Below are 12,832 nucleotides of genomic sequence, written 5' to 3'. Positions count from 1 at the left end.
AGTGCTGAAAGGCATTAAATGAGTTAATAACACAGTGTGTGTGTGTGTGTGTGTGTGTGTGTGGTCCTGACATCAGCGAACTGTAACATCCCATCACTGAAAACAGCTTTAATAACTTAAGCCATTGTTCCTATATAAACATAAATATTCCTATGCTATTATTGACTGTCCTTCGTTTGTTTCCCCCAAACTCTATAAAAACATTTATTTATTTATTTATTACTTTGCATGTTTTCATGGTGGTAACAGCTTCACCTGCACTTTTCATTCATTTTCCATTTACAGGTAAAATAAATCCAGGTATAAATCAATAAATCACTGGTGAGTGTCACGTTTTGTACGTTTTGTATATGCCGCACATTCAACACTTCCTGGTTTGTTTCAAAGTAAAAGTCTGAATAGTTGTGAGACAGATCAGACACAGCTTCACTCTCACTCACAAGCAGCTGCTTGTGAGTGAGACACAAACATATTCAACAAATCTATATATCTTTAGATATCTGAATGATATTAGATTTCATTTTGTAGTTCAGGATTTACTAAATCGTTAAACTGGTTAACTTACACTCACAATAAGTGTTTTCTTGTTTAACCATCAGATGATAGGACCTGGACCCTGGTGTTTTTAGGACCTGGACCCTGGTGTTTTTAGGACCTGGACCCTGGTGTTTTTAGGACCTGGACCCTGGTGTTTTTAGGACCTGCTCTGGTGAGGTTCGAGCTGAGCTGATACTAAAATGTGACCTCGACAGACTGATTGGTCAGAGAGTGTGGTCACATGATACAAGAATCAAATGTGTTAAAATGCTGCAAACGTGCGTTAATCTCCAACATGTAGCGAGGACATTTGTGAAATCTCAATATTTAACAGAGGCGTTTGGTGTCTTCAGGGACTGTCTCACTGCGTCTCTGTTTGGAGGACGAGTGTCTTTCTAAAGCTTTTTGGATTCTAACCTTCACAACCTGCACACATGGTGACGTACAGTGTGTTTAAGCAGCTGCACAATTTACATTCTGTCTGGGAAACACAACTTTTTACAGGGTTGAGACCTGGTTTTAGGCTTAGAATTGGGTTTGGGTTAGGGTTCGGGTCAGAACATCATTTCTGAGGAACTGGTTCAGTTTAGGGCAGAGATTGGAATTGTTCTAAGGTTCTGGTTCTGGTTAGGAACAGCTCTTTGTTCAGGATGAATGGATGCAGTGAGTGTGCGTGTGTGACTGTGTGTGTGTGACTGACTGTGTGTGTGCGTGCGTGTGTGTGTGTGACTGTGTGTGTGTGCGTGTGTGACTGTGTGTGTGTGTGTGTGCGTGTGTGTGTGTGCGTGCGTGTGTGTGTTTTCTCTTTGAAGAATCTGAGCGTGCTTGTCTCTCCTGAGTGTCTTTTAACTCTTTTGACACTCCTCTGTCAAATGTTGTGTCAAGGCTTTGATCATCGTGTCTCCTCCGCTCCCATTTCAGTTTGTTTCCTCCGACGTTCACACCCAGCACCTCCTCCTCATCCTCCTCCTCCTCCTCCTCCTCGTCCCTGGGCTGATCACTGCCTCTGCCAGGACTCCACACTCACCAGCTCTCATCATATATGAGAAGACTTTGGTCTCTGCTGTACTGTCCACGTGTCGTTAAAGCAGTCAGACCTGCAGGAGGAGGTGACAGCAGCTCAGACAGGATCTAACAGTCTTTTGTTAATGAGCTCTCTGTGTGTGTGTGTGTGTGTGTGTGTGTGTGTGTGTGTGTGTGTGTGAGTGAGGTGACACAGTGACAGTGGAGGTGTGAGCACATGCACGACCGTGTGAAGGAGACTGCAGCTGCTGACAAGGAAACATATGGAGCTGTAAACTGAGCTGGTTTATTTTTATCTTTTTATGTTCTGAGCAAATCAGGAAATGAGAGAAACTCACAATGATAATAACGTTTCCCTGACATGGTCACTGTTTCTTTCTTAAACAGCTGTTGTCTTATATTTTATAGAATCACCCTCATTAATCAACAAAGTCAAAAAGTTGAACAAAATAGGAAAAAAACGTCAGTGTGGCTAACCCTCGCATTATTCTAGTTGGGGTGCATTCCATTTGTAGTTGGAACTTGGATTTCCAATCTCCATGTGGTCGTCTGTGCGCATATGAACTTCTCTTAGGGTTAAGTACACATATATATATATATATATATATATATATATATATATATATATGTATATATATATATACATATATATATGTATAATATTTTCTCATGTTCACCATAATAACACAGTTCAAAGACTACTATTTAATATCTTCACCACAGTTCTGATGAGCTGATGATGGTAAGAGCACTTTTCTAGTCGTGATGACCACTCGAAGCTGCTTTACACTAGTTTTGCCATTCACTCATTCACTCATTCACTCGTTCACTCGTTCACTCACACTTTCATACTCCTTCACCCTCTGCCGCCAACAGCGACGTGGGGTTGAGTGTCTCCCCAAGGAATGACATTCAATGAAGTGAACTTGAAATTCTCGTGTTATTTTTGTGATTTGGGTTTGTTTTGATTGATAGTTTGTTTTCAGTGATAAAAAGTGGTTCCCCATGTAGAAACATTACGGAAACACTGACGTCGTCTCAAAGATAACACAAATAGAAACCCAGAGCATGCTATAGGACAGTGGTCAGCAACTGAATTGACAATAAAGTGACATTGTTGAAAAATAAAACTCTCTTGTTGTGTAATGGATACGTTTGGAGAGTAAATGTCCATAAAATAACTGTTAGCATACGTTCAAGGAGGAAGCAGTCGTTCACTAAATGATGCACAATAATTATGAACAGTGCAAATATGGAAAATAGAGTTAGTTAAGAGCATTTTTGACACTTTATCCGCTTTTATTAAAGAGTTAGTAATTGAAGGCAACGTCCACATTATCACCAGGTGACTATTGCTAGTTTAAGGCAGATCACAAATGTGGGTTTTTGGCTCTGAGTTGGTGGCAAATTTGGCAAAGTTACCTTTTTAAAAACAATACATTTACTAAATTAAACATTTCTGTTTAATTTATCGTGATTCAAACTATTACTGCATGTATGCATTCAGTGAGACCAGAGTCGGACTTCAGCTAGCTTAACCATGGAAATAATAGAAGAAAAATAAGAAAACAGAGATTAAAACATGGCAGGACTCATGATTTCATGCTCTGTCACCTTCAAGAATTTGATATTTTAAAGTATTTTAAAGTCAAGAAAGACTCATGCTAACAGCTAGCCACACGCTAAACCAGAGGACAAGCTGAACCACTGCGTAACAAGCTGAAGATGATGTTTGCTGCAGTGTAGCAACCGTAACTGGACTCCGTACAACAACGCACAACTACGCACAACAACGCACAACAACGCATAACAACGCACAACTACGTAAAACTATGCACAACTACGCACAATGTACAACAACATACAACGCACAACAATGTACAACAACGCACAATGTACAACAACGCACAACAATGTACAACAACGCACAACTACGCACAACAACGCACAACTACGTACAACTATGCACAACTACGCACAACAACGTACAACTATGTACAACTACGTACAACAACGCACAACAATGTACAACTACGTACAACAACGCACAACAAAGTACAACGTACAACAACGCACAACAAAGTACAACGTACAACTACGTACAACGTACAACAGCGCACAACAACGCACAACTGCGTACAACTACGTACAACGTACAACAGCGCACAACAACGCACAACAACTTACAACTATGCACAACTATGTACAACTACGCATAACGCACAACTACGTACAACGTACAACTACGCACAACGTACATCAACGCACATCAACGCACAACTACTCACAAAGCACAACTACGTACAACGTACATCAACGTACAACAACGCACATCAGCGTACAACAACAACAGCGGCTTGTGTGACAGGATGAAGTGTAGATGGTAGATGTAATGGATGCTTGTGTCAAAGTGTAGCCTGATCTTTACCTTTAAGTCATTTAACCGTGTTCATATTAATGCTCATCAACTCACATCAGACACACAACAAAAATCCGCTACATTATTTTATTTGTAAAATTGAGACAATAAACATTCCTACACATGTACACATGGTTACAACATGAAGTGGTGATTCTGAAGGAGGCTAATGCTCCAGGAAACCTACAGGGCTTTATGAATACAATAGAAATATTTATATTAATTAATCAGAGGCATCGCGAATATCTAAAAGAGCTTAACTCCTCGGACAAATCCTATATACAGCCAGTTACTGACATAAGTGTGAACGTCTGGAACTGTTCCTTTTCTGTCCTTGGTTGGGTTTTAAGTGAGTGCAGAGGGGGGGGGGGGGGGGTTCTTCATATGAAAGGGAACAGGAATCAAATCCCAGTCAGGGTCACAGACTCCTCTGAAGAAGAAAAGAGGAAAATTCCACCTTTTTAACACAGATTTACATGATTGTTTGTGATATCCAAAGAAAAGAGATCCTCCACTGCTCTGAGGGAATCATTGCAGCATTCAGTTCATCACGGTTCTTCCTCAGATGAAAAGCCATGTGGTTGTATTGTTGTATTCCATTTTCCTCTCTTCAGACCTGCAGACCTGGTACTGACCTCCGTCCTCAGCCATCCTGCTCATGTGAATACGTACATACGTTCACTAAAGGCATTCAAATGTGTTGTAAAAACTCCTGCTCACACTGCTGCAACATCAAGTTACAAAAACAAACAAACAAATCCATATATGAGGACTGAGGATGTCAGTGAGGGAGGTGCGCTCCAGTGTGGACACATGTCCTTGAATTGTGTTTTCGGGATTGGAGGCTCGATCGATCAGAAGTCCATACCAGGTCTGAACCAGTTGCTTATTGAACAGATTCAGTTAATTGAATCAGGAAGGAAATCCATGAATGTGGTTTGGAAGAGTTCTTAAGGTGGACTTTTCCTGCATGTTTCTTCAGCAGCAGCTCCCAGTGCCTCAGCTTCAGAGAACACCTACAACCTCTGCTTTGATGTATCCTATGCAGATCCAACCTGGCCTTCTACCAGGGTCTCCACATGGACTGAGGGTAGGTGATGGTGGATGTTCCCAGGGCCTCCCTGCCCTCCAGGCTCTCTGTAGAACTCTGGTTGTGCTCGCTGTCAGTGTCGTCCAGGTCAGAGCACAGGTCCTCGCTGGACGTGGCAGAGGGGGCGGGGGAGAGAGCCGAGGAGGGGCTCCTTCCCCCGGGTGAGGCCAGACTGGCGCAGACTGAGCCGCCTCCTCCGTGCCAAGTGCTGCCATTACTCCCAGGGGGTGTGTCTGTGATTAAATCCATCAGCACGTCCTGGAGGTGGTCTTCATTCAGAGGCATACACTCCAGCAGGTGGTTGAGCAGCTCTGCTGCCACCGTGGCATCAATCCCAGGACAGCTGGACACAAACATGTGCACCTCATGCATGCACTGGATGTAGCCAGCGGCAAATCTCTCACTGGCTTCATGGTTCAGTGTGTCTGATTCTGTGCAGAGAGAGAGAGAGTTATCATTTAACCTTACTGCACTCACACATGTTAATCACATGTTACTCACATGTTACTCACATGTTACATATCAGTCACAACATGACCTGCACCCTTCTCACAGGCACAATCAGAACTTCAAACAGAACAAGAGATTTGAGCCAAAACTAAATAAATCATTTTCACAAAGGACTGAATCAACAATTAAAAAAGATATCTTGATTTAGAATCATATATATGATTAAAGGTTACATAATGCATGCCATTTTCATCTTGTCCACTCATTTGATTTCCTTGTTTCCAAACTCTGTTTGTCATAACACGAAAGCAGATTTTTAACCTATGAAGATATAATTCATGTTGAGTTATGGGATTAGATTTTGTTTGGGATTATCCAACAAAACACATGATTAACAAGTGTTTGATTGTGACGTCTGCAGGTTGAAGAAAATGTCACTACAACTTCAAATCAGTGAAGATAATCATTGAAGCCACATGCTGCCAGTCTACTTGAGTGAAATGTACATTTGTGATACTCGGCCGATACTGGTCAAAATCTCTGGATTGGACCAATAAAAATGTCAAATCTGTTCAAACGCAAACATATATATATATATATATATATATATATATATATATATATATATATATATATATATATATATACATATATATTACATCTATATACAGTATATATATCACATGCTTAATTATGCGCCGACTGTAAAAATGTAAATAAAATCAGCAACAGCATTTTAACTGAGTCATGTTGTGGCTGTTTATTTCTTATTTATGGGACAGTTCTTTTTTACTTGTATACTAGCATTTCTGATGAGATGCCATTACTCTGTTAAAGTTATCTGTCGTCTTCATCACGGTCTAGAATAATCATTTCTCGATGTTCTCATAAGAGAACAGTGTTTGTTTAACAATAACAATATCTATCAGGCAGATAATCCCCAAAATACAATGTCTATTTGAAGTATATCAGTGTTTAGTTATATTCACGTTGAAATCATAGTTGGAAATGTCAAAGATTAAGAAAATATACAAATATATAAGTTGGCAAAAACCCCAGTTTTTAAGTTATTTTAATATTGACTAAATATTTGAAAACAATATTAATTTAGTGGTAATGATTTTGTAATAGCAACAGACATACACACTTCCTGTGTGTAACGTGTGTACATTACACACGTTACACACGTTACACACGTTACACACTTCCTGTGTGTAACGTGTGTACATTACACACGTTACACACGTTACACACTGATACTGGACATGACAACGTGATCCCTTGTACAGACCTTGGCTCCTGTTCTTCAGGATGTCCTCCACCTTCTTCACCGTCATCTCCAGCACTTCTGCATTCTCCATTTTAGAGTGGAACTGTGGGGGAAAAGCAGCACTGCACCTTTAGAACCCTGTACATGTGCAGCTGTGAAGGCTCAGACAGGTGAGGAGAGGTCAGCGCATGAGCTCACTAAAGTATTTGATAACATTAGCCAAGCCAATGCATGGCATTGTTCAGAACACACAACAGACGAGGTAACAGTATACTATGTATACATAACACTCCCTTAGAGCGCAGACATTCATGTGCATCTGTGACTGCAGAGAGACAGAGAGACAGAGAGAGAGAGACAGAGGGACAGAGAGACAGAGAGACAGAGAGGAGCATGCAACACGTCTCAGAAACACGGAGTGAGGGAGAAAGCAGAGAATGACTAAATCCCCCAGTATAAAGTATATCAGGATAAAGGGCACCAAAATCACAGTTTGCTTAGGGCCCCATGAAGTGTTGGGCCGGCCCTGGGAGATGTACTCACGTCAGTGTCTGCCAGCAGAGTCCTCAGCTCCTGCAGACTCTCGTTGATGCGCGCTCGCCTCTTCTTCTCCACCAGAGGTTTCCTGGTCTGCGTGGGAACAAAGATCAACACTCTTTCGTGAGGAAACACGTGGAACGCTGTCTTTCTATCTATCAATCGTTCCATTCTGAGGTAAACATCAGAAAACACTTGGCAGTGTGACGCACGCGGGACACCGCGCGTCACTGGTCGCCAGGTGCGCGCAGTCCAGATTCCTGTCCCCGTGGATCGTTACCTTCCTGTCCGCTTTCTGGATCCCACAGTAGGACTCGTCGTCGTCGTCGTCGTCCATGATGGGTCCCGTGCTGCTGGGCCGAGCCGCGGGAGCCATGTTGGGTTGGATCGCCGCTTGTGAGGCTTGTCCCTCCGCGGAGTGTCCTCTTCTCTTCTCCTGCAGTGTTCACGCACAAGCAGCTGGTCCACGGAGTCTGTTACAGCAAGAAGAAAATCAACAAACTCTCACACGAGAGAGTAAGAGAGAAAGAGTTTATTATGCAATCCTATTGAGACGTGCTGCCGGCGCTGAGTGGCTGTTGATAGTATTTAAAAGGGCTTATTAGCATGTGAATGGAGGCTGAGCTGCTCTCGCTGGGGGACAACAGAGCGCGCACGGCCGCAGCCAATGAGCGAGCAGCGCTTTTGTGTGCGCTCTGCCTCGGTCTGCGCCTCTCAGCGCTGAGCTGCTCCGCTCTGCATCACTGTCTGCTGGGTTGGGGGTCAGGGCGAGCCGCTCTGTGGCCATTCATCCAAAACTCAGCAGCTGAACCGCAGTCTGTTCTTTTCCATCAAGATATTTACACTGAGTTTTAGTGCAGAAAACACTCAGGAATTACACAGATACACGCAGATTATTACTATTATCATTATTATTATACAAAGAAGCATAGTGACATATGAATATACATATATATATACATATATGTATATATATATACATATATATACATATATATGTATATATATGTATGTGTGTGTGTGTGTGTATATACACACACACACACACATATATATATATACATATATATGTATATATATATGTGTATGTGTGTGTGTGTATATATATTCACACACACACACACACATATATATACATCATAGGGTAAGATACATACATAATCCTTGAACTACGTCACAGTAGTGTATATTCAATTCAATTCAATGGGTTAGGGTTAGGATTATATATGCACATATATGTATATATATACACATATATGTATATATATACACATATATGTGTATATATACATATGTGCATATATATGCACATATGTATATATATATATACACATATGTGCATATATATATATATATATATATATATATATGCACATATGTGTATATATATGTGCATCAGAAAACACAAACACAAATCAAAATACACAAACGTAAATGACAAAACAAACGCAAATCGTTTGTGTTTTGTAATTAGCGTTTGTGTTTTGACCTTCAGGGCCACCGTAATTATACTTATATGTTGTAATGTTTTTAACTGTCCCTCCTGTGGTGAAATGAAAATAATCTTTCTAATGTTTTGCATACTCATGACACAGTCACACACATTTTCTTGATTGTTCAAAGTAAATAAACACAAAAACATGTTTTCAAGGGCACCAGCATGAAAGTCAAGGATATAGCAGCCTATAGATTTTATATTTTAAAGCCAATTGCACGGATATTGTGCATATATATAAACATATAATGTACATGCCTGTCTGTCTGTCTGTCTGTCTGTCTGTCTGTCTGTTTCTGTCTGTCTGTCTGGGTGCCTGTCTGTCTGTCTGTTTCTGCCTGTCTGTTTCTGTCTGTCTGTCTGTGTGCCTGTCTGTCTGTCTGTTTCTGTCTGTCTGCCCGTCTGTCTGTGTGCCTGTCTGTCTGTCTGTCTGTCTGTTTCTGTCTGTCTGCCCATCTGTCTGTCTGTTTCTGTCTGTCTGTGTGCCTGTCTGTCTGTCTGTCTGTCTGTTTCTGTCTGTCTGCCTGTCTGTCTGTGTGCCTGTCTGTCTGTCTGTCTGTCTGTTTCTGTCTGTCTGCCCATCTGTCTGTCTGTTTCTGTCTGTCTGTGTGCCTGTCTGTCTGTCTGTCTGTCTGTTTCTGTCTGTCTGCCCGTCTGTCTGTGTGCCTGTCTGTCTGTCTGTCTGTCTGTTTCTGTCTGTCTGCCCATCTGTCTGTCTGTTTCTGTCTGTCTGTGTGCCTGTCTGTCTGTCCGCCTTTGTGTGCGACGCTCCACAGAGTCCCCTGGCTGCTGTTTGGCGGATGTAACGCGATGCCTGTGTTTGTGCTCGCGGCCTCTTGACCCAAACTGAATCAGCCAGGGAATGAAGGGCCTTTCACTAAGACAGCGACAGGTGTGAGCCTGCGCCTCGTTTGTTCTCCCTGTTGTTTTGTGACCTCTGGTTTGTGCGCAGCTACATTCTCACGTTGCTCGGCTGTGAGAGCCTCTGTCACCTGCATGTGAAGTGTCATGATTGAATAAACATGTCATGTACATGCAATATAAAATGGACCTGTGTCTGTGGCAGTGTCTGTGTCTGTGGTGGTGGTTGTTGTATGGGTTGGTTCCATCTTTTTTGCACACAATGTCTATTTGTTTATGTGCAATAAGAGCGCACAGGCCTCGGCCCCCGTTTACTGTGCAGGCTTTGTACCAGGTTATTATCATGCAAATGAACTGCACAATAGAGCAGTGGCAGAGAGAGAGGGCGGCCAGGATTCTTGTGTGCAACCTCGCAGGTAAGTGTGGTTGTTCATCACCAGACGCAGGCGCTCCATCTTTGGGCAACATTTCTGCAGAAGGCAGCACTAAAGTAAGAGACTGCGGTGAAACACAAAATGAAGGGAGAGAGTGCGAGCTTTGAAGTGGAGGCAGTTTGGCACCTCGCCACTCACAGATCCCTGCTGCTGAACAGCTTTAATGATGTGGACTGTGGAGGGAGCAGCTGTCCCTGCACGCCTTTGTTCAAACCCCCCCCCCCCCACACACACACACACACACACACACACACACACTTAAGACCCGCCGTCTGGCGCTGTGTGGCAGCCAATCATTGTGTTGCTTTTAATCAGATGCAGCAGCTCATAGGCTCACAGTTATGACCTGAACTCCCAGATGGTGATAACTGCTCTAAAACACTCTTCATCCTGATTCTCACTGCTACGTCAATCATCAATCATTTCAGCTCTGTAATGCTAATCCATACACCTTCAAACATCACATGACCTTTTAGGTGTGTATCAGTGTAAACAGGAAGTGGATTCCCTTCTCTAGCTGTTGATTTAGTTCATTCCAGTTTGCTGAAGTCAACGTGACGATGCAGACTCAGTCACATACACATAGACAGGGTTTGTCAGTGTCAGAAAACAGGGAGGCTCCATGTTACTGGCAAAATGTCCGTCCATGTTGGCTCTAAATTGATTTATAGGCAAAGGCGACAAAAACAGCCTTTATGACTAATGACTTAAACACTAGGCTGAAACTATTACTTCATTATGATGAAGAATAAGTATCTGTCTACATCTGCCATGACATGACTGTTCCTCACTACAGAAGTGACAGAATGGCCTCTGCAGTTGGGTGCAGGGCAAAAATATCAGTATCATATCGGCTAAATGTCCAATATCGCACAGTTAATTACACCCTTGTCATTTTAAATTGTTCATTTTTAGGTGACTGGTAATAATCATTTCAATCACAATAACATGAACACGACAGCAGTTTAGCATAGATCAATGTGATGATCAATGAACTCAAAATCTGATACAGATGTGTCAAATATAATGTCTCATTCATTTATTCACTTATTCATCAGTTATTATGTATTGTTACTTTCTAAGATGTTCTTCAACTGGACGAGAGCATGTCAGGGATGTAACCTGCTGCATCAAAAATCATCAAGACTAGAAAAAAGGCTATAAAACTATTTGTGTCATTCACTCTTCAAACATATTGTCTAACTTTCTTACAGCTACGATGTAACGTAATCTTTCAGTTTTCAGCACCGACAGAAACAATCGTCACGACAGAAATTGTAAAATCTGAACAATGACGGCGACGCTGTCACAATATGGACGTACATGTGGAGCCTTTGACTCTTCCTGTGTCTGATTATTATTCATACATCATGGGCATGAGTGCATCTACACCTGAATAAATCTATATATAATATAATATTAGGGAGTTAAATTATGTTAATATAGTCATTTACAGATAATAGCTTAATAGTCATACTGGAAATATTGTAAACAAGGAGGTAATATCACAGTAATATCATGTTATTTCCTAAATGATATCCAAATAATAGTTGGAAAATGAGAACCATCATGGACTATAGGTGTAAAACCTTTACACGGAAATATTCAGAATCAAATCTTTTAATTACCATGTTATAAATTTGAAATAGGGAAACACTTGTGATACTTTCTGTGTAATAACCATCACGTGATCTTGATCACAGTAGATCAAGACTAGAAAAAAGGCTATAAATACAGACAACAGTATTACCATGTTCTTACTCAACTCAAGTTTCAAATGTTACTGAAATAAAGTAATCCATTACACATAGTTACTTAAAAAAAAAACCTGTAATGCCTTACTTTACTTTGTTACTCGCTGGTTAAAGTAATTAGTTACAATACTACATTACTTATGGATTACTCCATGACACCACCTGAGATGAACAATTAACACTGTAACATGAAACAATATGGTTAAATCAGCAGTCACAGAAAAATGTGTCAGAACAAACAAGAACAAGACTAAAGATTTAGTGCAACTATGACTTTTGTAAATAATGAAGTTTATAGCCATCAGACAATATTAGATGATGAGGAGAATTCAAAGGGAAACACTGAAACTCACGTACTGGACATTCCTATCAAAGAAGTGGTTATACCTCATTATGGGGGAGGAGTCTTTCAAATCGTTTATCAGACACACTGTTCCTCCTCAGGGTCAGCACAAGACCGCCCAAGCTAAAGAGCCTCTCAGCCGGTGCACTAGAGGGTGTGGCTGTGTTGAATTTCATGGACATTGTCTTAATGGAGCTCCATCTGTGACCCTGACTTCAAATATTCAATGGCCTCAGTGTCAGAGTTGTAGGGGGCTGGATCCTCCTCAGTGTGCTCAGTGTCCTTACAGCGGCAAGTAGAAATCTTTGCTGTCCGACAGTAATATATCTTTTTTTAGTTTGGCTATGTACAGTGTCATTTTGGCTCTGTAGTATCTCATTTACTCAGTGGGTGTCATCATGTGAGTTAATGAGCAACTGTGACGTGAAAATAAAACAATGGATTTGGATTTCAGATGTAAATGATGTAACATGACATTAGGCAGTCCCACTGTCATCCCAGAGAGCCCACTGTGCAGTGCCAGTGTCTTTGACATCAAAATCTCCAGCGTTGGCACCTCATGTTTTCTTTTACATATATCCTCAACAAACGGCCGGTCGCCGTCCAGAGGGCAGAGCAC

At 41.5% G+C, this 12,832-nt stretch overlaps 1 protein-coding gene across 1 annotated transcript; it reads right to left on the bottom strand.

Moving 5' to 3' along the window:
* Positions 1 to 4,559: 4,559 nt before the first annotated feature.
* On the bottom strand, positions 4,560 to 8,039 carry her13 (hairy-related 13). Its single transcript, XM_058634033.1, has 4 exons — positions 7,607 to 8,039; positions 7,333 to 7,419; positions 6,811 to 6,892; positions 4,560 to 5,500 (listed from the first exon to the last, which is right to left on the bottom strand). The coding sequence occupies exons 1-4, from the start codon at positions 7,700 to 7,702 to the stop codon at positions 5,043 to 5,045; spliced, it is 723 nt and encodes a 240-aa protein (XP_058490016.1). The 5' UTR covers positions 7,703 to 8,039; the 3' UTR covers positions 4,560 to 5,042.
* Positions 8,040 to 12,832: the final 4,793 nt, after the last annotated feature.

Source organism: Solea solea, chromosome 7, assembly GCF_958295425.1.
Source record: "Solea solea chromosome 7, fSolSol10.1, whole genome shotgun sequence".
NCBI classification, from domain to species: Eukaryota; Metazoa; Chordata; class Actinopteri; order Pleuronectiformes; family Soleidae; genus Solea; species Solea solea.
This window is presented reverse-complemented; position numbering and strand designations above follow the sequence as displayed.

Coding starts and splice junctions, on each gene's coding strand:
- her13 (XM_058634033.1), bottom strand. CDS start 7,702: ATGGCTCCCGCGGCTCGGCCCAGCAGCACGGGACCCATCATGGACGAC. Junction 7,420..7,606: donor TCCAGAAAGCGGACAGGAAG/GTAACGATCCAC, acceptor GTTCCCACGCAG/ACCAGGAAACCTCTGGTGGA. Junction 5,501..6,810: donor CCTGAAGAACAGGAGCCAAG/GTCTGTACAAGG, acceptor CTCTCTGCACAG/AATCAGACACACTGAACCAT.